General features: G+C 42.7%; 1 protein-coding gene across 1 annotated transcript; it reads right to left on the bottom strand.

Annotated features, from left to right (window-relative positions):
• Positions 1-17,267: 17,267 nt before the first annotated feature.
• On the bottom strand, positions 17,268-23,075 carry LOC141121802 (gamma-crystallin-3-like). Its single transcript, XM_073611526.1, has 3 exons — positions 23,019-23,075; positions 20,639-20,881; positions 17,268-17,580 (listed from the first exon to the last, which is right to left on the bottom strand). The coding sequence occupies exons 1-3, from the start codon at positions 23,025-23,027 to the stop codon at positions 17,305-17,307; spliced, it is 528 nt and encodes a 175-aa protein (XP_073467627.1). The 5' UTR covers positions 23,028-23,075; the 3' UTR covers positions 17,268-17,304.
• Positions 23,076-24,382: the final 1,307 nt, after the last annotated feature.

Genomic DNA, 24,382 nt, shown 5'->3' with positions numbered 1-24,382 from the left:
GGGGGTCTGTGGTCTCCTCGGATGAGGGGTGTCCTCCGAGTCTTTTCTCCCCTATGTAAAACAAAAATGGTATAATTAGCACAGATATTTGATGGCAGAACTAGAAATAGGAAACATTGCTTGGAAGTGGGGTAAAATTGTCTATTTTAGCAGAGTTCCAAGATGTATATTTTTTATTGGCCTTTGTCAAGCTGCAATACTTTACCTGTTTAGTACAAGCTTCACAGATGGAGACCCCCCTATAGTATACACTGGAGCACCTGTGTGGCCCCCTAATAAAAATGTTGTTCTTGTGTCCCACACTAGTGCTCCAGTGTCCAGATGTGAAAACAGCTGCTCAGTGTCCTCTCCTTACACACAATCTAGTTGGCATTTCATTCTAGTAACAAACCCATCTACACAAACAAACAAATATTTGGCATCCAAGTAGGCCCAAAAAAAATGTGTGAAAATGCATATGGCCTAAACAATGGTGTTCTAGAGGCCGAAAGAAAAATGTTTGATACGAACGAATATTGGGCCCATGAACATTAAAGTTGCCCTTTTAATCGTTACAATTACTAAAAACATATGGAGCAGAACGAATGGAATAAAGACAGAAAGAATAGGAACACAGCACAACTACTTACTTTTTTGCAGCACTCTCCGGATCTTTCGGTACTGCTCTGGCTCTTCAGGTCCGACCACGGCTTCCTGAGCTGATCTTTAGATCTTCATACCCCGAAATTCCTGTGAAGGCTTTTGACCACTTTAGCAATGATTTTGGCCTTTCGGATGTTGGGGTGGGCGTAAGGCCCATATTTTCCGTCATAGTCGGACTTCCTCATGATGTCGACCATCTCTAACATCTCCCCAAAGGACATATTTGTGGCCTTAAAACGTCTCCTTCTGGATCGGGACGTGCCTGGATCCGGGCTTTCCTCCTCCTCCTCCTCGTTGCTAGAATTAGCATGCACCTGCTGTAACTCCGCCATGTGCTCTTCACCCACTGCGCCGAACGAAAAGGGGCGGGCAATAGACTAGAAAGAACATCGGGGGCGGGCGGAGTTACACGCATGCGCAGTGTGTATAAAGCGTAACATGCGTGCGTATTACGTACGATCTGTGAGCGGAGGAAGGAGCATTGGACGCGCCGATCGTAAGAACGAAGGTAAGAGACAAACTTGTGCCTATACTGCTTCTAGATTGAGGCCTATATTGTAACAAGATTAGGAGAGTTTTGTCTGACATTAGGCTTTGTCTTGTGTTGTGTCTTGCAGTGAACATGGATATGGTACTCAAAGATAATGACTTCATGTCAGTATTCATAGAGATGCTAAGGGAGCTGCCATGTCTGTGGGAGATTAACCACCCCCATTTCAAGAAGCAAGCAAAGAGGAAGGCAACACTGGAGCAATTGTGTGAAATTGTGAAGCAGGTGATCCCCACGGCAGACATCACTTATTTAAAGATATTAATTGGTTGCCTGAGGAGCACATATCTGAGGGAGCGCAAGAAAGTCCTGGATTCACAGAGATCCGGAGCAGCAGATGACATCTATGTCCCCAGGATGTTGTACCACGACAGGCTGCACTTTCTGGCAGGCCAGACTGAACCCAGGCCATCCCTCTCCAGTCTTCCTTCCACGCTTCCTTCCCCCCCGGCTGAGGCTTCTGACGCCCAACCTGGGCCTTCCAGGCCGCATGTGGAGGAGCCCAGATTGAGCCAGGTATAGCATTCCTCTAAATATTTCTGCTTGTCCAATCAATGATGTTACATAGTTACATAGTTACATAGTAGGTGAGGTTGAAAAAAGACACAAGTCCATCAAGTCCAACCTATGTGTGTGATTATGTGTCAGTATTACATTACATATCCCTGTATATTGCGGTCATTCAGGTGATTATCTAATAGTTTCTTGAAGCTATCAATGCTCCCCGCTGAGACCACCGCCTGTGGAAGGGAATTCCACATCCTTGCCGCTCTTACAGTAAAGAACCCTCTACGTAGTTTAAGGTTAAACCTCTTTTCTTCTAATTGTAATGAGTGGCCACGAGTCTTATTAAACTCTCTTCTGCGAAAAAGTTTTATCCCTATTGTGGGGTCACCAGTACAGTATTTGTAAATTGAAATCATATCCCCTCTCAAGCGTCTCTTCTCCAGAGAGAATAAGTTCAGTGCTCGCAACCTTTCCTCATAACTAAGATCCTCCAGACCCTTTATTAGCTTTGTTGCCCTTCTTTGTACTCGCTCCATTTCCAGTACGTCCCTCCTGAGGACTGGTGCCCAGAACTGGACAGCATACTCCAGGTGCGGGCGGACCAGAGTCTTGTAGAGCGGGAGAATTATCGTTTTATCTCTGCAGTTGATCCCCCTTTTAATGCATGCCAATATTCTGTTTGCTTTATTAGCAGCAGCTTGGCATTGCATGCCATTGCTGAGCCTATCATCCACTAGGACCCCCAGGTCCTTTTCCATCCTAGATTCCCCCAGAGGTTCTCCCCCCAGTGTATAGATTGCATTCATATTTTTGCCACCCAAATGCATTATTTTACATTTTTCTACATTGAACCTCATTTGCCATGTAGTCGCCCACCCCATTAATTTGTTCAGGTCTTTTTGCAAGATCTCCACATCCTGCGGAGAAGTTATTGCCCTGCTTAGCTTAGTATCGTCTGCAAATACAGAGATTGAACTGTTTATCCCATCCTCCAGGTCGTTTATGAACAAATTAAATAGGATTGGTCCCAGCACAGAACCCTGGGGAACCCCACTACCCACCCCTGACCATTCTGAGTACTCCCCATTTATCACCACCCTCTGAACACGCCCTTGTAGCCAGTTTTCAATCCATGTACTCACCCTATGGTCCATGCCAACGCACCTTATTTTGTACAGTAAACGTTTATGGGGAACTGTGTCAAATGCTTTTGCAAAATCCAGATACACCACGTCTACGGGCCTTCCTTTATCTAGATGGCAACTCACCTCCTCATAGAAGGTTAATAGATTGGTTTGGCAAGAACGATTCTTCATGAATCCATGCTGATTACTGCTAATGATATCATTTTTATTACTAAAATCTTGTATATAGTCCCTTATCATCCCCTCCAAGAGTTTACATACTATTGATGTTAGGCTAACTGGTCTGTAATTCCCAGGGATGTTTTTTGGGCCCTTTTTAAATATTGGTGCTACATTGGCTTTTCTCCAATCAGCTGGTACCATTCCAGTCAATAGACTGTCTGTAAAAATTAGGAACAACGGTCTGGCAATCACCTGACTGAGTTCCCTAAGTACCCTCGGATGCAAGCCATCTGGTCCCGGTGATTTATTAATGTTAAGTTTCTCAAGTCTAATTTTAATTCCGTCCTCTGTTAACCATGTAGGTGCTTCCTGTGTTGTGTCATGAGGATAAACACTGCAGTTTTGGTTACTGAAGCCCCCCCGATTCACTCGTGAAGACTGAGGAGAAGAATAAATTCAATACCTTTGCCATCTCCCCATCCTTTGTAACCAGATGTCCTTCCTCATTCTTTATGGGGCCAATATGGTCTGTCCCCCCTTTTTTACTGTTTACATACTTAAAGAATTTCTTGGGATTTTTTTTGCTCTCCTCCGCTATGTGTCTTTCATGTTCTATCTTAGCCAACCTAATTGCACCCTTACATTTCTTATTGCATTCTTTATAAATTCTGAATGCTGAGGATGATCCCTCAACCTTGTATTTTTTGAAGGCCTTCTCCTTTGCTTTTATATGCATTTTTACATTGGAGTTAAGCCATCCAGGATGTTTGTTCGCTCTTTTAAATTTATTACCCAATGGGATACATTGGCTAATGCCCTTATTTAATATGCTCTTAAAGCAAACCCATCTCTCCTCCGTATTCTTTGTTCCTAATATTTTATCCCAATTTATGCCTTTTAGCAAGGTTTGTAGTTTAGGGAAGTTGGCTCTTTTGAAATTCAGTGTCTTTGTGTTCCCTTCATGTCTCCTATTTGTGTGATTTATACTGAAACTAATTGACCTGTGATCGCTGTTACCTAAATTGCCCCGTATTTCCACATCTGTTATCAGGTCTGTATTGTTGGTAATCAGTAGATGTTAGTTGGGAGTACTAATTTAGGATTGTGATTGATGAAGCAACAACTAAAACCATGTCCTTTTTTCATACGCAGGGAAGTCTCAGCCAGGAGGTGGCCGGGCCGAGCCGGCTGGCTGATCTGCAGGTCCCTCCACCCCCCCTGAAAACAGAAAGTGGCAGTAGGAGGAGTGCCCTAGAGGAGGCTGCTATAGGATTCTTTTGGAGGGCTACAGAGGTCCTGGGAGCACCCCACACCATGAAGGAGAACATTGCTGCCTTCATTGCATATAAAATGCAGAGGATGGAGAAGGGCCAAAAAGTAATGTGTGAGGCCCTCATATCGGAGGCTCTGGAGAAAGGTATGAGGGGCCAAATTACACCTCAGATACACCTTCGTGATGGTCCTCCTCCTCCTCCTGCAGGTCCTCCTCCTCCTCCTCCCTCTCCTCCAGGTCCTCCCAGTCCTCCTCCAGGTCCTCCCAGTCCTCCTCCTCCTGCAGGTCCTCCTCCTCCTCCTCCTCCAGGTTCTACTCCTCCTCCTGCCACATCTCCAACTGCACAGCCACAGCCGGGAAGGAAGCGTGAAAGGAAGACCAGACAGTGATTGCCCTGGGTTCAGTCTGGTCGGCCAAAAAATGCAGCCTCTTGTGGTACCACAGCCTGGGGACATACATGTCATCTGCTGCTATCCGGATCTCTGCGAATTCTGGACCAGACTGCCCTCCCTTACATATGGACTCCTCAGGCCACCAATTTTGATGTTCAAGAATTGATGTCTGCCGTGGGGGTCCCAGGCTTCGCTAATTTCTCATGTTGATCCAGTGTTGCCTTCCTCTTTGTTTGGTTCTGATCCCTTAATAAAGGATTTTTGTTTTGAATTATACTCTCCTATGTGTTTTACTTCAAAAATGACAGTTTGTTTGTGAGGATTCAGGTACATTTCAAATATACAATGTGAAATGAACAAGGGACACCAACAACAAACCATCTCCTGGAGATTAAATAATATAAGATATCAATGGTGTTGGGGTAACTTGACACACAAAACACACCCAAAAATATTCAGGAGTAAAAATAAAAATAACATTGAACAAAGATCAGCCTTGGAAAAAATCCAAACATTAAAGAAAAAAAAAGGCTGAAAATCCAAAAAAAAAAAAAAATAAAATAAAACTGTCAGATGTGACAACTAATAACAATATATTCAGGGAATCCCACTAAAAAAACACAAATAAAACTTTGTGAGAAGTGTGTGTGAATATGAGCAGCAAAACTACTTAATTCTTGTCACATTATAAAGAAGAAGAGAGTGCGCTGTATTAAACCATTTTGAACATTGCAGCGTGACGAAAGTGCTGTATCCATTGCGAACGCTAAGTTTACCAGAACGAGCTGTCCCGTCTCGGAATTTCTTCTGAGCATGCGTGGCACTTTGTGCGTCGGAACAGGCCACACACGGTCGGAATTGACGCGATCGGATTTTGTTGTCGGAAAATTTTATCTCCTGCTGTCCAACTTTGTGTGTCGGAAAATCCGATGGAAAATGTCCGATGGCGCCCACACACGGTCGGAATTTCCGACAACACGCTCCGATCGGACATTTTCCATCGGAAAATCCGACCATGTGTACAGGGCATTAGAAGTCAAAAGACTGCTATATACTGCTGATGAGAAAAGGTATCTAGCAGTTTATATTTACTGAAATAGTCCCCGCCATAATTAACCCCAAAGGTGTTCCACTCATGTTGAGGTCAGGACATGTGCAGGCCAGTCAAGTTCCTCCACCCCAAACTCGCTCATCCATGTCTTTATGGACCTTGCTTTGTGCACTGGTCCAAATCATTTGGTGGAGGGGGGATTATGTTGTGGGGTTGTTTTTCAGGGGTTGGGCTCGACCCCTTAGTTCCAGTGAAGGGAACACTTAAGGCTTTAGGATACCAAGACATTTTGGACAATTTAATGCTCCCAACTTTGTGGGAACAGTTTGGGGATGGCCCCTTTATGTTCCAACATGACTGCGCACCAGTGCACAAAGCAAGGTCCATAAAATCATGGGTGAGAGAGTATGGGGTGGAGGAACTTTATGGACCTTGCTTTGTGCACTGGTGCGCAGTCATGTTGGAACAGCAAGGGGCCATCCCCAAACTGTTCCCACAATGTTGGGGGCATGAAATTGTCCAAAATGTCTTGGTATGCTGACACCTTACGAGTTCCCTTCTCTGGAACTAAGGGGCCGAACCCAACCCCTGAAAAACAACCCCTCACTATAATCCCCCCCTCCACCAAATGATTTGGACCAGTGCACAAAGCAAGGTCCATAAAGACATGGATGAGCGAGTTTGGGGTGGAGGAACTTGAATTTGTAATTTTTTTTTTTACATTTTTTTTAGACGTTTTATTTTTTTATTTTTTTTACAAATTCAGTCAAAGTTGATCAAATGATTGACTTCTGTTGAGCGGGAGCAGCCACTGATTACAATTCGGTTGGTCCCAGCTGGACTGACTTAGCTTTGAGATTTATCACCAGTCCTCTTCTGGATTCATTGATGCCACTTCCTGCGAGCCCTGGGTATCAAGAAACTACTACCTTGAAGGTGCATCCTCGAGGAGGTCTGGATTTACATGAGAATTCTAGACATGTGCGATTAGTTTCGTACGAATATCCGGAAATCCGTAAATTCGTACAAATCCGAAATATGAATTTTTATGCATACATATTCTGTACGAAATAGGAAATTTCATTTATGAATTTCGGATCCAAATTCATAACGAACATTTGTAATTGTTACGAAAAGTTAACGAACCTAAAAGTTAAAAACCCAGAAAGTCAGCACAGCACAGGGATGGTGGGAACCCCTCATAATGGGCACAGCGGGTGTACACTCAGACCCAGGAACTCAGCACAGGGATGGTGGGAACCCCTCATAATGGGCACAACAGTGTATACAGATCCAGGAACTCAGCACAGGGATGGTGGGAACCCCTCATAATGGGCACAGCAGGTGTACAGATCTGGGAACTCAGCACAGGGATGGTGGGAACCCCTCATAATGGGCACAGCAGGTGTACAGACCTGGGAACTCCACACAGGGATGGTGGGAACCCCTCATAATGGGCACAGCAGGTGTACAGACCCGGGAACTCCGCACAGGGATGGTGGGAACCCCTCATAATGGGCATAGCAGGTGTACAGACCCTGGAACTCAGCACAGGGATGGTGGGAACCCCTCATAATGGGCACAGCAGGTGTACAGACCCGGGAACTCCGCACAGGGATGGTGGGAACCCCTCATAATGGGCATAGCAGGTGTACAGACCCAGGAACTCAGCACAGGGATGGTGGGAACCCTATGGGAATTTCTTTGCTTACTGAATTGTATACGAAATACGAAATTTCGTTAACGAATTTCGGATCCAAATTCCGTTACAACAGAAACGTGACTGGTGTTTTGTTCACCAATCAGAGGAAGTCAGCACAGCACAGGGATGGTGGGAACCCCTCATAATGATAAATTCATCATAACAAACATTTGTTATATTTATTTAAAGTTAACGAACCTAAAGGTTAAAAACCCAGTTAGTCAGCACAGCACAGGGATGGGGAGACCCTCATAATGATAAATTCATCATAACGAACTTTCGTTATTTTGCGAAAAGTTTACAAATCTAACGAAAATTCGTATTTCGTACGAATCTGAATTGAATTTCGGACACGAATTACGCAATACAAATTAATTTTCGTACGGAACGAAACAAAACAAATTTATTGACGGCGCACATGTCTAGAGAATTCTGTGGAGAGCTCTTCTGATCATTCAGGACCTGCTTACTACCAGAAGAAGAGAAATGATTCCACATGACATTATGGGATCAGACCAAATATATCTATTAAAAAGGTGTGTATACCATTTCTTCGGTTCAAAGAGGGTGCTTAAAGTGAGAGGGTAAAATAAACAAAGGTAAGAGGGAAACTGTAGTTGAGTTTTAAGGTACCAAGTGTAATGAAAAATTATTTAAAGCATAGAGGGAACTAAAAATGTGATTCTTTAGTAGAGTATGGGATAGGTTAGAACCTAGGGTCGCTACCTCATCCCTTTAAACCCGAACACATATGAATTACACAGGTTCTGAGGCTAATTTAATGCAGATAAGGCACTGAGTAAGTTCCATTACCACGTTAATCAGCCACAGAACCTGTGTAATTCATATGTGTTTGGTTTTAAAGGGATGAGGTGGCAACCCTATTAGAACCCTATCCAATTTTTACTGCTAGGGCTTTGCTGGATTCACCCCTACTTTCTGTCCTACTGACAACAGTTGTACTGGAAAATCTGCAACAGGGACACCGGCAGAAGCAAAACATCCAACAGGAGTTCTAGCCTTCCTCTACTCTACCAAGGAAAAAAAAAATCATGTTGTTTTTAAAAATTTCCCCTCACTTCCTGTTTGGTAAGTTTCAGTTAGACATTGCAATTTAAGATTATAAACCTTGTTCCTAGGATGAAGTTTTATAAAGTGATGACATTGCTCTATCTATCCTTTATACAGGAAAGCACAGCAAAGATCAATAATGGTGTGTGCAACAACCTATCACGGATTATTTGCGTAACTCAACTGCCAGCCATACACTGAAATCTAATTGGTTACTATAGGCAGTAAAAAATGGTCTTTATAGTCCCCCTAGTAAGCACACATTAGTTCACCGCAGTAACTACTAGGGATGAACCTGATGTTCGAGTCGAACGTAACATCGGGTGTTCGCCTGTTCGCCGAATTTAGAACATTATGAGGCGTTCGTGGGAAATTTGATCTCCCGCGGAATGCCCCATAATCAACGGCGAGACCGTCAATGCACTGCGAGATCGCAGTGCATTGACAGCTGCTGATTGGCCAAAGCATGCACCTGACCTGCATGCTTTGGCCAATCACAGCGTGCTCTGTTGTGACAGCCGTGATTGGCCAAAGGCAGGGTGCCTTTGGCCAATCATGGCTCAGGGGGCTGAGTCCACGCCCCACACTATGTTAGGCTGCTTACATAGCAGCCGTACATAGTTTTATGAATGAGAGCTGCAAAATTAAATTTGTAAAGGAAAAAATGTCTTTTTAAATGTTTTGCTGGATCCGTGCAATATAGAAAAAAATCATTGAAAAAATGGCATGGGTTCCCCTCCCCAGTCCATTACCAAGCCCTTTGGGTCTGGTATGGATATTAAGGGGAACCCTGTGCTAAAATAAAAAAAATGGTGTGGGGGGGTCCCCCCTAAAATCCATACCAGGCCCTTCAGGTCTGGTATGGATATTAAGGGTAACCCCGCACCAAGATTTAAAAAAAATGGAGTGGGGGTCCCTCCCAAAATCCATACCAGGCCCTTCAGGTCTGGTATGGGTTTAAAGGGGAACCACATGCCAAAATGTAAAAAAAATGGCGTGGGGGTTCCCCCAAAATCTTACCAGACCCAATCCGAGTACACAACCTGACAGGCTGCAGGAAAGAGGGGCCAGAGAGCGCCCCCCCCTCCTGAGCCATACCAGGCCACATGCCCTCAACATGGGGAAGGTGTTTTGGGGTCACCCCCCAAAATACCTTGTCCCCATGTTGATGGGGACAAGGGCCTCTTCCTCACAACCCTTGCCCGGTGGTTGTGGGGGTCTGTGAGTGGGGGGCTTATCAGAATCTGGAAGCCCCCTTTAACAAGGGGACCCCCAGATCCCACCCCCCTATGTGAATGGGTATCTGGTACATTGTACCCCCACACATTCACCAAAAAATAGTAAAAATGACAGGAGACCATTTGGGACAAGTCCTTTATAAAAAATAAAAAAAGTGTCCTGTGATGTAAATCCATCTTCGTTCACAGCGCCTCGATGGAAGGCGTCCCTGCGACTGCAGCCTTTTTGCTTTGACAGCTCTTATATAGCTGAGGGTGGGGCCACCCGGTGATGTAAACGGGTGACCCCGCCCTCTCTGAAGTTATGTGACATCATGTGATGCCACGTGATGTCAGAAGGGGTGGGGTCACCAACTTATGTCACTGGGTGGCCCCGCTATCAGCGCAAAAAGGCTGCAGTCGGTGGGAGCCTCCCATTGAGGTGGAGTTTTTCTGTTTTTTTTTCTCGGGTGATTGGCGCTGTGATCGAAGATGAATGGACATCGCGGGACATTTTTTTTTTTTTAATAAAGGACTTGTCCCAACTGTCTACTGTAATTTTTAATTTTTTGACACTTTTTTGGTGAATTTGTAGGGGTGCAATGTACCCAATACCCATTCACATTGGGGGGGCGGGATCTGGGGGTCCCCTTGCCAGGTTGCATGCTCGGATAAGGGTCTGGTATGGATTTTGGGGGGACCCCGTGCCCTTTTTTTGTTTTGGCTGGGGGTTCCCCTTAAAGTCCATACCAGACCTGAAGGGCCCTGGTATGGATTTTGTGGGGACCCCCACACATTTTTTTTTTAAATTTTGGTGTGGGGTTCCCCATAATAATCATAGCAGACCCAAAGGGCCTGGTAATGGACTGGGGTGGGGGGGGGAATCCATGCCATTTTTTTCAATGATTTTTTATGTATATTGCTGGGACCGGACAATACATTACAGCCACGAGCAGTTTTGGATTACATTTTTTCCTTTAGAAATGTAATTTGCTGTGGTACTGTTCTAAACATGGGAAAATACTTTACATGCAGACTAAGGACACCCCCCAGGCACGATATTTGAAGAAATATTTCATTTTTATTATTTCACTTTAAGCACTGCTCCTGCCGTTTTGCCGCCCCTCCCACCAAAATAAACCCCACCAGCCACCACTGTCAATCACACCAGGAAAGAATGAGACTCAGGCAGTCTTCATATCCTCCATGATCTGGTTCTTGGCTGCTGGACTTTCCCGCTCACTCTCATTCCCTTTCTTAGAACAGCGAGACCGATGACTGGAGTGTGAGTGGAGTCCCGGGCACACACAGGAGGAGAGAGCAAGCGGAGGAGCACATCCAATTTTCTCCTCTCCCATCCATGCGAGGCGGGGAGGTTTCTGTCGGTGCTGGGTCTGGGCAGTGTAAGAGAGAGTGTAACAGACACTCACTGCTTACAACTACAGCCAGAAACCCTGCCATGTAGCCACGGTCTGGGCTCTTGCCCCCCCCTCACAGTGGCGGAATGCCAGGGCCTGATCACACATGGGACCTTTGCGACCCTGGTAGTTCCGCTACTGATTGATATCCAGTTTGTAATTGCTTTCCTGCTACAGAAAAGGAAAATTAACTTTCCCTGAGCCTGAGCTGAGAGCCTGAGCATGCCCTGGTCTATGTTTTGGCCACATGGACATTTTGAAAATATGCTACACAATTGGATTCCCAGTGTGGATATATTAGAGGCCTGGTCCACCTTTTCATATAGCATCTATTGCCAGAAGCCGAACCAACATTTTCTTTTCCAGTGATATCAACCACATCTAAGTGTATTCCATAAATTGTCTAGGTTGCCTTCTATTTCTTAACCAGGACTATCTTGATGGTATGGTGGTGTTATAAAAAGATTGGTAAAATTTGTTGTCAGCATCGTTACATACTATAGTTTGCTTCAGAATAAGTGGATTTTTTTTGTTTTATGTTTTTTTTTACAAAACACATCAAGGAGAGATACTGTACAGTGTATATGATGTAAATGTATATATACTGTATGTGTGTTTTAAGCTATGTAGCTCATGTAAATGTTTGGAAATAATGTGTACACTTTTACTGGAGGAACTGATCTCAGAAACAAAAGTGATGTTTGTTGTTTTTTTTTTAAATTAGCTTTAAACCACTTAAGGACCTCTTTCTGAGATTTGTTGTTTACAAGTTAAAAAACAGTTTTTTTTTGCTAGAAGATCACTTAGAACCCCCAAACATGATATATTTTTTTCTAACACCCTAGAGAATAAAATGGCGGTCATTGCAATACTTTCTATCACACCATATTTGCTCAGCGGTCTTAAAAGCGCACTTTTTTGGGGAAAAAATACACTTTTTTGAATTAAAAAATAAGACAACAGTAAAGTTAGCCCAATTTTTTTATATTGTAAACGATGATGTTACGCCGAGTAAATTGATACCCAACATGTCTTGCTGCAAAATTGCGCCCGCTCGTGGAATGACGACAAACTTTTACCCTTAAAAATCTCCATAGGCGACGTTTAAAAAATTCTACAGGTTGCATGTTTTGAGTTACAGAGGAGATCTAGGGCTAGAATTATTGCTCTCGCTCTAAGGATCGCAGTGATACCTCACGCGTGTGGTTTAAACACTGTTTTCATATGCGGGCGCTACTCACGTATGCATTTACTTCTGCACGCAAGTTCGACGGGAAAGGGCGTCTTCTTTATTTTACCTTTTATTTTTTATTTTTACACTTTTCTTTTAAAAAAAATGGTGTCACTTTTATTCCTATTACAAGGAATGTAAACATTCCTTGTAATAGAAAAAAAGCATGACAGGTCCTCTTAAATTTGAGATCTGGGGTCAAAAAGACCTCAGATCTCATATTTACACTAAAATGCAATAAAGAAATAAAATAGAAAATTTTGTAATTTGAAAAAAATAAAAAAAAATAAAATGGCCCTTTAAGAGCTATGGGCGGAAGTGATCCTCCCCTCACTTGTCTCCATACACAGGAAGGAGAAGCATCCAAACGCCTCCGCCGGGCTGGTAAGCAGCGGAGGGCACTGGAGAGCGGTGGGGGCCCCTCTACCGCCACCCATAAAAGTGATATTGTGGCACATCTGCCACAGAAACCACTATTATTGGAAACCGGACCGCCCGCTGAAGAAGAGGATACCGGGGTTATGGTAGCTAGCTGCAGCCATAATAACGATATCCCTCTTCAAAGGACGTATATCAGCGCGCGACGGTCCGGAAGTGGTTAGCTGAAGTTTGGGTATGATTTTTCTTGCATAGTTACATTGGTTCAGCTTGTACCAAGAAACATTTTCCATACCTGGCCAATCTCCGTGGAAGTAGAGTTACTGCAGTAGCCATCGCTACTACAGTAATAACAACAGTCTTGATCCAGTGCCAAGCACCTGCCCTTCTGCATAGAAACCACAGCCGGTTGCTTATTTGGCACTTCCTCCATTCAGAGAATGCCTTGTACTTATCTCAATGAATACAAGGTGTTCTCTGATTGGACAAGTTGGAGATTGTGATGTCACTAAAGCTGCCTCTTTACCTTGTCCAATCAAAGAATGCTTGGCACTCATCGAAAAAAAAAAATTAATTCACTGAAAAGTAGTGCCAAGCAGGAGACCCCCTGTGGTTACTTTGCAGAGGGGTTGCTACTCTCAGGGACACAGAGAGCAATAACAACTTGATACAGTGTTTAAACCTTTCTCCACTCCATCCAAGACTTGCGTTAACTGCTTGCCGACCAGCCGCCGTCATTATCAGTTCGCATTTGCAGCGCTTTACAAAATCATTCATTCATTATGCGGCGAATCGCCGTAGGTGTACCTCCCAAAACATGTCATTTGGGGTCAGATTTGTTCCCTGAAATGTTGCAGTTCCGCTAAAAATCGCAGATCGCCGCCATTACCGGTAAAAAATAAAAACCCCAAAATAAAAGTCCCTAAATCTATCCCATAGTTTGTAGACGTGATAACTTTTGCGCAAACCAATCAATATACGCCTATTGTGATTTTTTTTCACCAAAAATATGTAGAAGAATATATATTGGCCTAAACTGATAAATACATTTTTTTTATATATATTTTTTGGGATATGTATTATAGCAGAAAGTAAAAAAAAAAAATATTTTTTTCAAAATTGTTTGTTTATAAAATTCAACAAAATTCTTTGTTTATAGCGCAAAAAATAAAAACTGCAAAGGTGATCAAATACCACCAAAAGAAAACTCTATTTGTGGGAGAAAAAAAACAACGTCAATTTTGTTTGGGTACAACGTCGCACGACCGCGCAATTGTCAGTTTAATGGCCTGGTCATTAAGGGAGAAAATCCTTTGGGTCTGGTATGGATTTTAAGGGGAACCCCATGCCAAAATAAAAAAAATGGCTTGGGGTCCCCCCAAAATCCATACCAGACCCTTATGCGAGCATGCAGACCAGCAGGTCAGGAAAGGGGGGGTGGAACGAGCGAACGGCTGGAGCCAAATTTCCAGAATATCTAGTTTATCTTGTAAAGTTCAGGATCAATTTCTAAACCTCTAATTGTCAAAAGTTCTTCACTAGAGTTGGGCGAACAATTTTAGCCGAGCAAAAGTTCGACCCGAACATCGCCTATTCACCCGTTTGGTGAACATCCAAATTTGCGTGGCGCTTGGTGGGATTTTCACATACCAAGCGCCCCACAATGCACGACACGCTGCATAGTGCATAGCTGGTTTTTGAAGGGTAAGTTCACCTTTACAGAAAAATCTGTAAGGTGAACTTACACAGGAACCCCTCCTCACCCTCCCCCCGTCCTACTGACCTGTATGGTGGCGATCTCCCATTCTGAGCCCTGGTATAGCTGCCTCATGGCTCCAGGGCTTATAAATCTCCGGAGCTTAATCTCCTAAATGTACCTCACCAGGAGGGATGTTTAGAAGCATTCTAATTGGTCGGCGCCATCACATGGGCAGTGCCGACCATTTAGAATCTGCATGGCCCGTCCTCTCAGCGGGGAAGAAGAAGAGTGAATGCTGAGGGGATTTCTAAGCCCTGGAATCGGGGCTCAGAATGGGAGATCGCCGGGCTGCAGGTCAGCGGGACGGGAGGGACGGGGGGGTGATGAGGAGGTCCTGTCTAAGTTCACCTTACAGATTTTTCTGTAAAGGTGAACTTACATTTTAGGAGCAGGCCAAGAAGCGAGTGAGTCATCAGCTGTCAGGGGCCTTCCCGGCTGACAGCTGAATGAAAAAAAAACATTACCGGCAATAGAAAAAAGTGAAAAAAAAACTGTGTGGGGGTCCCCCCCAATCCATACCAGGCCAGGATGCAGGATTTGAGAGAGCAACCACAGCAGCCATGATAGCCATATTTTCTGTCATACTTCTACTTATGATGATCATTTTTTTTTCCCCTTTAAAAGATAGTTGCTCCTTCAAAGTTGCATTTTTAATTAGATGATCCTGGGAAAAGATTTACACACACACAAAGGGGTCTATTTATTTAAAAAAAATGATGTGCAAATGTCTCAGCATTCGTACAGATGGCACGAACAATCCCCATAATGTTTTTATTATGTTTATTTCCTATAATCGTCAGCTCCATCTAGTGCCCGTAATGCAGTATTTTCCTGAAATATCTCAATTATGAAAATACTTCATTATGGCCACTAGATGGAGTTGACAATCGTAGGAAATAAACATATTAGACACATCATGGCGCAATGGCTGTGTGAAAGACATTCGCACAGCAAATTTTTGATAAGTAGACCCCATAGTCAATGAATCAGAGAAGTCTCTCATCTTTCTCAGTATTGTTAGAGGGACAGCACTGCAGAATAGATTGTATGGGAGCCTGAATGGCTGAAAAACATTTTCTTTCCTCTGTAGTCCAAGCAAAAATGTTCAGAAAATAAAAACAATTTTTTGCTCAAAAAAAGAAAGAGAATCATTTATGTTGCATTTGAAAAGACAAGCATCGAGTAGGAGAGACTTGTGACTTGATGCTAGGGAAATACAGTACATTTATTTCCATTGTCCACCAAAATGTGTTAATCAAGTTATGTCTATTTCTTTCATTTTAATACAGTAGGTGTAATGGTCCCCTGACTACGTCATATGTGACAAAATACTTAGGGCGGAGACGGAACACACCCTAACCATGCATCTGGCCATCTTGGACCCTGGTATATGGAAATCCTGCCTGTATTGGAATGCTGTTTTGCTTCCCATTGGTTTGTAAGTGTTTAGACCGAATAAATACTCTTTCTTTTAACTGATCTTCACTATGGAAAGTTTTTTTTTCTTTTATGCTCGGTATACTGTGTATATATTGATCCTTGTTATTCGGATGAGCCTTTTACGGGCGTGAGAGTCTGTGAAGAAAGTGCTATTTGTGTCTGCAGGCTCGGATAACCATCAAGGCAATGTGAATTTCTTGGGTAGATTGTATAAAGCGCTGTTTGACCACTCTATAATGGGAGTCACTCCATTCTGCTTGCCTCACCTCGGTGGTGTTCAGTGTTTAGAGTTGGGCTGAACACCCCCTGCTTCGGTTTGTGCCAGAACTCTCAGGCATCTTAAAGTTCGGACCAAAGCTCTGAACCCCATTAAAGTCTATGGGACCTGACCTTGAAAAATCATAAGTGCCTGTTTTTAAGGCTTATATGCAAATAATTGGCCATAAAAAGGATATGGAGGCTCGGGTACTGCCCTGGGGGACTATGCAAAAAATGTTTTTATAGGACCAGTGATTTTAATGATGCTTAAAGTGAAACAATAAAAATGAAAAATTCCTTTAAATATATTGACTTGTGGGTTACCTTAGTCTGCCTGTAAAGTAGCGCATCTGTACCATGAATAGAACCTGCTGCAGCAAAACTGGCATTTATAAAGAAAAAAATTACATTTCTGTTGCTGAAAATACAATACCATTGCCAGCAATAGAAAAATGTTTAAAATAAATGTGTGGGGGTCCTTCCCATCCATACCAGGCCCTTTGGGTCTAGTATGGATTTTAAAAGGAACCCAATGGCAAAATTAAAAAAAAAACAGTGTGGGGTCCCCCCAAAATCCATACAAAACATGCAGCCTGGCAGGCCAGGAAAGGGGGGGACAAGCTCCATTTCTTCAGTGGTGTTCATTGGGATTGACTGTGTTTTCACCAATGTTTTATTTATTTCTATAACAATTTATTGTGGCGGACTGTGTTTTATTTTACCATTGTAAATGTATTACTTTGGCATGTAAACTTTTATTACCTTCATACCTTCTAGGGCTAATATTTATCACAAGTTTGCACCTGAGTTTCCTGAGAGGATTTATATTCACCTAATTTAATTTGTTTTATTTATTGTGTTTTTATTTTAGCACTGCTTTTTTGGGGGGGTTTGAAGTGTAATGGTGTGTTTGACTGACTGAGAGTGACACCTGGTTTTCTGGGTTACTGTAAAGTATACAATGTCATTAGAGGTTGTTTCACATTATTTTATGGGGCTAAGTAGTTAAGTACAAAATACTAGTGACAGTTATTATTTTTAATAACTACAAATATACAGTTGTTGTTTTTAAATCAAGTTTATTGTAGGAAAAAAAATTCCTATGACTTTAGTTAATATGGTGGAGGCGTCTGAAAGACCCGATTCTAGGGGTTGTGGCTCCCCAGTCGCTGTATCTCTTGTATTCTCCAGGTCTCAAGTAATACTGTCGTCCCTTGTAGTTGGGCTCCTCATAGAACATCCAGTAGCCGTCATGGACGTGGACTGAGTGGATGTTATGGTGACGGAATCTCTCGTGGACATGAGGACAATCCTCAGTAAACTCCATCATCTGACCTTTGAAGTCTTCTTTCTCATAGATATTGATTCGGAAGGAACCTTGGTGCTGTTTTTTATATGGTGTATCAAAAATAAGGATAAAAACAAAAAATAACTCATCAAATGTCAAGCAGTCAAATATACAATATTAAAAATATCACTTAAAACTTGTGTTGTTTTTGAATAGATTGGAAAGGGGTTTGCTGCTTTGCTATATGTTTCTGCTATCTTTGACTCCAGTTTCTAGATCTTCGGTGACCTTGTAAGCAGGTACTTGTAGGGTGCTATTACATGTGGTTTTGCTATTATATTGTTTTGCACTGTGTAGCTTTGAAGCTAACTAACCTGCCCAGCTAAGGGAAGGATTAATTGTATATCCCGTGTCTCGTGCTTTGGGGCCTTCTGCTGGGCTCTACCCCCCTCGTGGTGCATATACATTTAGGAGGGAGACTCTACCTACAGGAGTTCCAGCCACATGGGAAGCAAGGAAGGCTGATTGCTGAGATGTAACCCAATCCTCCAGCAACCACCCGAGCGCTCTGCTCCTCTCTGCCTTCAGCTACCATAAATTCTGACTGTCATCACTGAAGATTACCAGCCCGAGTAATCTGACAACATGCCTGGGGCTGCTGAGACCTCTAGTCCTTCCTGTAAAACACAAGTTTTGAAGATCTACTGTGGGCTCTGCTGTATCTTGCCTGTGTAGGTATGCTGGGGCAGCCACAGACTTGAGTTAAGGATTAGTTTAGGGAAAGACTGTTATCTTTGTTTTACTGTTTTGCTAAGATTTTCCAGTAAAGCTTTTGAAACTTTGTAATGCTTGGTCTGATGTTACTTAAACCACTTGCTTACTGGGCACTTAAACCCCCCTCCTGCCCAGACCAATTTTCATCTTTCAGCTCTGACTCACTTTTAATGACAATTGCGTGGTCATAAAACACTATACCTAAATGAAATTTTTATCATTTTTTTCACACAAATAGAGCTTTCTTTTGGTGGTATTCAATCACTGCTGGGTTTTTATTTTTTCCTAAACAAACAAAAAAAACAATTGGAAAAATCATGTTTCATAGTTTGTTATAAAATTTGGCAAACAGGTAATTTTTCTCCTTCATTGATATGCATTGATGAGGCGACATTGGTGGGCACTGATAGGCTGCACTGGTGGGCACTGATAGGCTGCACTGATGGGCACTGATAGGCACAGATAAGGCGGCACTGATGGGAACAGATAAGGCGGTACTGATGGGCACAGATAAGGTGGCACTGATGGCCTCTGATAAAATGGCACTGATGGGCCCTGATGGGTGGCACTGATGAGTGGCACTAATGGGTACTGATAGGTGTTACTGATAGGTACCACTGATAGATGGCACTGATGGGCACTGATAGGTGGCACTGATGGGCACTGGTAGGTGACACTGATGGGCACAGGTAGGTGACACTGATGGGCAGCACTGTTGATGAGGCACTGATTGGTGACACTGATAGGTGGCACTGTGGGAAGTGATAGGTGGCACTGTGGGCACTGGTAGGTGGCGCTGGTGGGCACTGGTAGGCGGCACTGGTGGCCACAGATGAGCTGGCGGGAGCTCTCCTTGATCGGGACTGATGTCCCTCTGAGAGCCACCGGTGATCAGCTTTTTTTTTTCTCCTCACGCTATCAGCACAAGGAGAAAAAATAGCCGTTTACTGGCTCTGTTTACATCACTTGATCAGCTGTCATTGGCTGGCAGCTGATCATGTGGTAAGGGGTCGGGATCGACCCCTTACTCCGATCTGTGATCAGCCGAGTCTCATTGACTCGCTAATCACAGAGCACGCCGCGCATGCCCTGGAGGGGGCGCGCAGGCCGCTCGGGCACGGGAGTACGTCTATTGACATACTCCTGGCAAAGTAGGTCCGCGCTGTAGCTGTCATTCGGCTATAGCATGGATCTGAAGAAGTTAAAGGGGAGCATTGTGGTAATGACATATGAAAGAACAGGGCCTGTAATGCACACACACAGGGTGAAGTGGTGACATCCCATTGCTAGGGGCAACAAGCCCAAGAGAAGGATGATATGACAGCCAGACAGCAGGAGTGATCCTGACAGGGGTGACGGGTCTCATGTATAGTGAGGGGAGCGGTTCATGGCCTACCTCCTGAGTGGTCAGTGCCCCAGCAAACAGGACTAGGCCCACGTGCAAGAGACCCTAGGGACCTAGCAGTATGGTATGGGAGAGAAAAGAGTTAATTATGCATGGAGTCCGTATGACCCCATTCTTTCATTGGGAGATAGGTGGCAGAGTCAAGCTGGACTGGTGGAACGGATCACTGCAATGTGGTGTCTCTTTCAAAATGGTGCATCCTGAGACAGGTGTATGTATTGTGGGACTGGAAAACATCTGTATGACAGTGTTAGGGTGTACAGCTCACTTCTAAGTCGGGTTACTGCCATAATGTTGATGTCACATGAACATGGCTGTGCCTGGTCCCGGCATTAGTGAGCACATACACCAGAGAGTCCGGAGGATGGAGAAGAGGGAGAGAGAGAGCAAAAAAGCTCCCTGTGCACCCGGCGATTTGTGGAAGCCTATGGTTCCTCCAGAGCATACTAGGGCTTCTTTGAGCTGTGGCTGATTAACCTGACATCTGATGGTGCCTCAGTAACTCTGGGTTCAATGCCACTCAGTAAAGTCAGCAGCATGACACCAGTGATGATTTTAGCTGTATTTAAGGGTAGAAATCTGATCACCATTGTAAGGATTACATTCTTCTCACTGTACCCCAATGAAATAATTTTAGCAGAGATTCCCTGAGACCTAAAAAAATTTTTTACAGGTTCCCCTGGGGTTAAACAATTGAGAAAGCCTACCCTAGAAGATCTGTTACACTATAACATCAGCTAACAGTTGAGCTCTTGTTGTCACATCTATATTTAAAAAAATAGCAGTATATCTTAGTTGAGAAAAGACTGTTTAAAGGGGTATTTTTTGGCCTCTGTTTTTCTAACATGACCTAACACTTATTGGTTGGGTCACAGGCATTAATATGTTAAATTGTCTAAACATATTAATCCGAGACCTTTTCTAATAGCTAGGGCAACTGAATTGTTTAATTTATGTTGCACACTGTTATATTACCTGAGGACTCAGACGACAAGACCTAATGGAGTCATTGTAGCCCATCCATTGCTGGAAGTCAGGATAGTCTCCTCTATGGAGGAAATACTGGTGTCCTCTGTAGTTGGGTTGCTCATACAGGATCCAGTTCCCGCTCTCCACACGGATGGAGTTGCAGCGTCTGAAGTATGAGGACAGGTCAGAGCATTCAGAGTGACACTCATAGCAGCGACCCTGGAAGTTTTTGTCCTCGTAGAAGAAGATCTGTGGAATAAAAAAAAAAATTGTTAAGTAAACCATAGAATAAATCTTACTACTTCATCTTATCATCATATGTACAGTTACGCAAAGTAGATATGTTCAATAGACATGGGAAAGTGTACTGTTATGTGGGATAAAACCAGTATAAAGCAGTTATTGGATGTTGAAACATTTTTCATTGGATCTAAACAGATGATCCAAACGTGCCATAAAAATCCCATCTTTCAAGTAAATGTTCTTATGTAAGATATCTTAATTGTTGTACAATTACCGTATTATACAATGCATTTTATCCAATGGGATATCATCAAGGCTTCCTGATGACACCCCATAGGACAAAACACATTTGGAGGAGCTCTGACTCATGGACGGGCAGCAGGTTGCTTTTGCTTCATTTTATTTTTTTAATAATATATGCGATTGCTACACTATCAGATGGTCCCCTTTATTTTCATAGTCTTAATATCAGAGAGAATTAGCTTTACCCAGAAAAACGTTGTCACTTTGCTCATGATTTGAAAGTGCTTTTCGACCTCTATAATAATGGAATCTAAAGATGTGGTGAATGTGCATCAATAACATTTGGTGACCGGGCTCATCAGTGGATTTTCACTATAATGTGCACATTTGACCTCTTTTTCGTTGGGGTCACTACATCTGGTGAGTGGTATTATTTATCACTATGGTTGGAGTTATAAAAAAGGGTTGTAAAAAGTCATATTTCCGATGCTGCAATTGGGTTAATTAGGAGTTTCATCTTTTGGTGGGTGCTGAAACTATGGTTTGCATATTTTGGCTAATTGCTTTCCTCAGACAAATTACTCTACTATGACACAATTAGGGGGAAAACTAAACGTTTGCTTGCTGTAAAAGGTCCTGTGCGGGATTAATATTTTTTCTAGGTTGCCATTGACCTCTGTACATTACTGAGACCACACTGTTTCCAGTAACCCCTGGAGGTTTGGGACCCTCAAGTTCCTCTGTTCCTTTCTCTTATTTTATTGACTTTGGGCTTGTATCTGTAGCCTGCCTGAACTCTTGGAATGTCCACATTTCCAAGACTGCTTATCGATTCAGTACTTTTTCTTAGTTATTTTTCTGATCAGCTTCCATCTGCACAGGTGTGTCCAATGGCCACAACCTGGGAACATGCTGCAAAGCCCATCACTCTTTGCACGGTGAGCTGCTGAATACAAAGTTGCTTCTAAGACTCTGCACCTCAGTCTTTTTTAGGGTAGACTCTTACTCCAGCCATGCAGATGACCCAAAGGGTCCACCATCCCCTAGCTCATAACAACTGAGAAGTATTATAAAGCAAAAATGTCTAACCGGGTTTCTTGTTTTAGGTCAGGGAGTTAAAGTATCAAAACCAGAAATAAGGATTAACAGACAGACAACTAATATTTTCAGAAAGAGTTCAGAAATCTGCTAAAATCTAAACTATCATGGATAATGGTGAATGAACGCCTCTTGGCAATTCTAAACGATAAGGTAGCTTTGTTTGACAAAATATGGGACCCCTGGATTAACTACCTCTCGGCTACATAATGAGATGGGATTGGCTCGGGAGTACTTTTCTCCAGGGCAGGAGTGCACCCCCCTTCTATCATCTCTTTTCTCTCTCTCTTTTCTTTCAACTTGAATTTGCTTCTAAGGGCCCATGGACCGATTATGGCCCCTGGGTCCATTCGGAAGTAAAACTAGTAGGTTGCACCTAGTAGTGGTAACAAAGGGAGATGGGGATCCTCCCCCTATTGTTCCCCATGCTACATGTTGGAGTACACTTGTGCACCACCTACCCTGTTTCCCCAAAAATAAGACCTAGCGTGATTGTCAGTGATGGCTGCAATATAAGTGGTGTCATCTAATCGGCTCTGCCAAGTGGCAATGGTCCCTAGAACTGTGAAGACACCATCAAATGGGAGGTCAATCAGCCACAGTATAAGGACCCCCTAGCAATCTCTGGAGGAACCCTGGTTGAGAATGGCTGTCCCAGAGGCTTCTTCATGCATGAAAGCAACCTGAGTCCATATACTTCACATTTGAGGATGTGAGTTTATACCCACCAGGGATTCAGTGCCTACAGTCCATTCTGTCCCTATCCAATTCTCATACCAGATTTATGTTAATAATTTCTTACCTTTCCCATTTTGCTTGGTTTGTCAATGTGCTCCTGTTAGTCTGCACTGGTACATGATAGGGGAGGAATGGCCTATATATACCCTGCACAAGTGCTCATGTCGTGGTTTTGCCCAGTAATCAGAAAAGCTATTGACCACTCAGCTATACATTGATCATTGTTTATGTTGCTATTGTTTGTATCCTTTTGTTTGCATTTGTACCCATATGCTTAAACCTGTACTACCTAACTCAAACAAAAACAACTTTTTTTTCAGCTCTTAGTCACATGAATGAGCTCAACTGTGCATATATGAATGGGCTGAAATCTGTGTATAGGTGACTTGCATGTACACAATTCTAGTTTATCTGTAAACCTAGACGTGCCACCAACACAAAACGGATTGCTGAGGGAAGAGGTTCCTCTCTGAAAATGTGATACATTACATCATGCCTGGTTGTAGTAAATGGTCAGCATATTTTTGTTCTGAGTTAAATGTCATTCAATTGATTTTCTTATTGTAACGAGGTAGAACTGTGTTAGGGTTGAAAGAGCCGGCCTTCCTAAATCCCCAATTTGCAGAAATTCACACCTGAGGTGGTCAAACTGACGTTCATTTTTGACCATAGTGAGGAGAAAATGTGAAGGAGTGTAGACATGTGCACTACCAAAAAATTAGTTTGTTTTGCTTTCGTTTGTTTTTTAAAATTTTTTTCGTTTTTCAGGTCATTCGTTATGATAACAATTCGTAAATTCGAAAGTTCATAAATTCGTAAATTTGTAAATTCGAAAAATCTAAAAATAAGATAGAAAATCTCAAAAATGTAAAGAATAACTAATAATAACTAACTATTAAATTATAGGTATTGGAATTTCCTTTCAAATTTGCCTGAGCGTAACGAATAAAAATGTATCCGAAGTTACAAATGATCCGAAATAACGAATGCTGCATCTAAACAAATGGAACAGAATTAATTAATAATAAATAATTATAATAAAACGTTTTTATTATTATTATTGTTATTTATTTCTATTAATTTGTTACGTTCCATTTGTTTAGATGCGGCATTGGTTATTTCGGATTATTCGTAACTTGGGATAAATTCACGTTTGTTACGTTCACTAACAGCCGAATTTGAAAAGAAATTCCAATACCTATAATTTAATAGTTAGTAATAGTTAAGTTATTATTAGTTAGTTATTATTTCAGATTTTCTGGGTTTTTTGAATTTACGAATTTTCGAATATTCAAATTTACAAATATTCTGAAAAAACGTTAAACGGGTTTTCGTTAATTCGGATATCTCAGAATTACCGAATTTGTCTAAATGCGTTAAAAAACTAATTCGGAACGAAACAAATTGCACATGTCTAAAGGAGTGGGA

The sequence above is a fragment of the Aquarana catesbeiana genome, linkage group LG01 (genome assembly GCF_042186555.1).
Source record: "Aquarana catesbeiana isolate 2022-GZ linkage group LG01, ASM4218655v1, whole genome shotgun sequence".
Classification (NCBI taxonomy): domain Eukaryota; kingdom Metazoa; phylum Chordata; class Amphibia; order Anura; family Ranidae; genus Aquarana; species Aquarana catesbeiana.
This window is presented reverse-complemented; position numbering and strand designations above follow the sequence as displayed.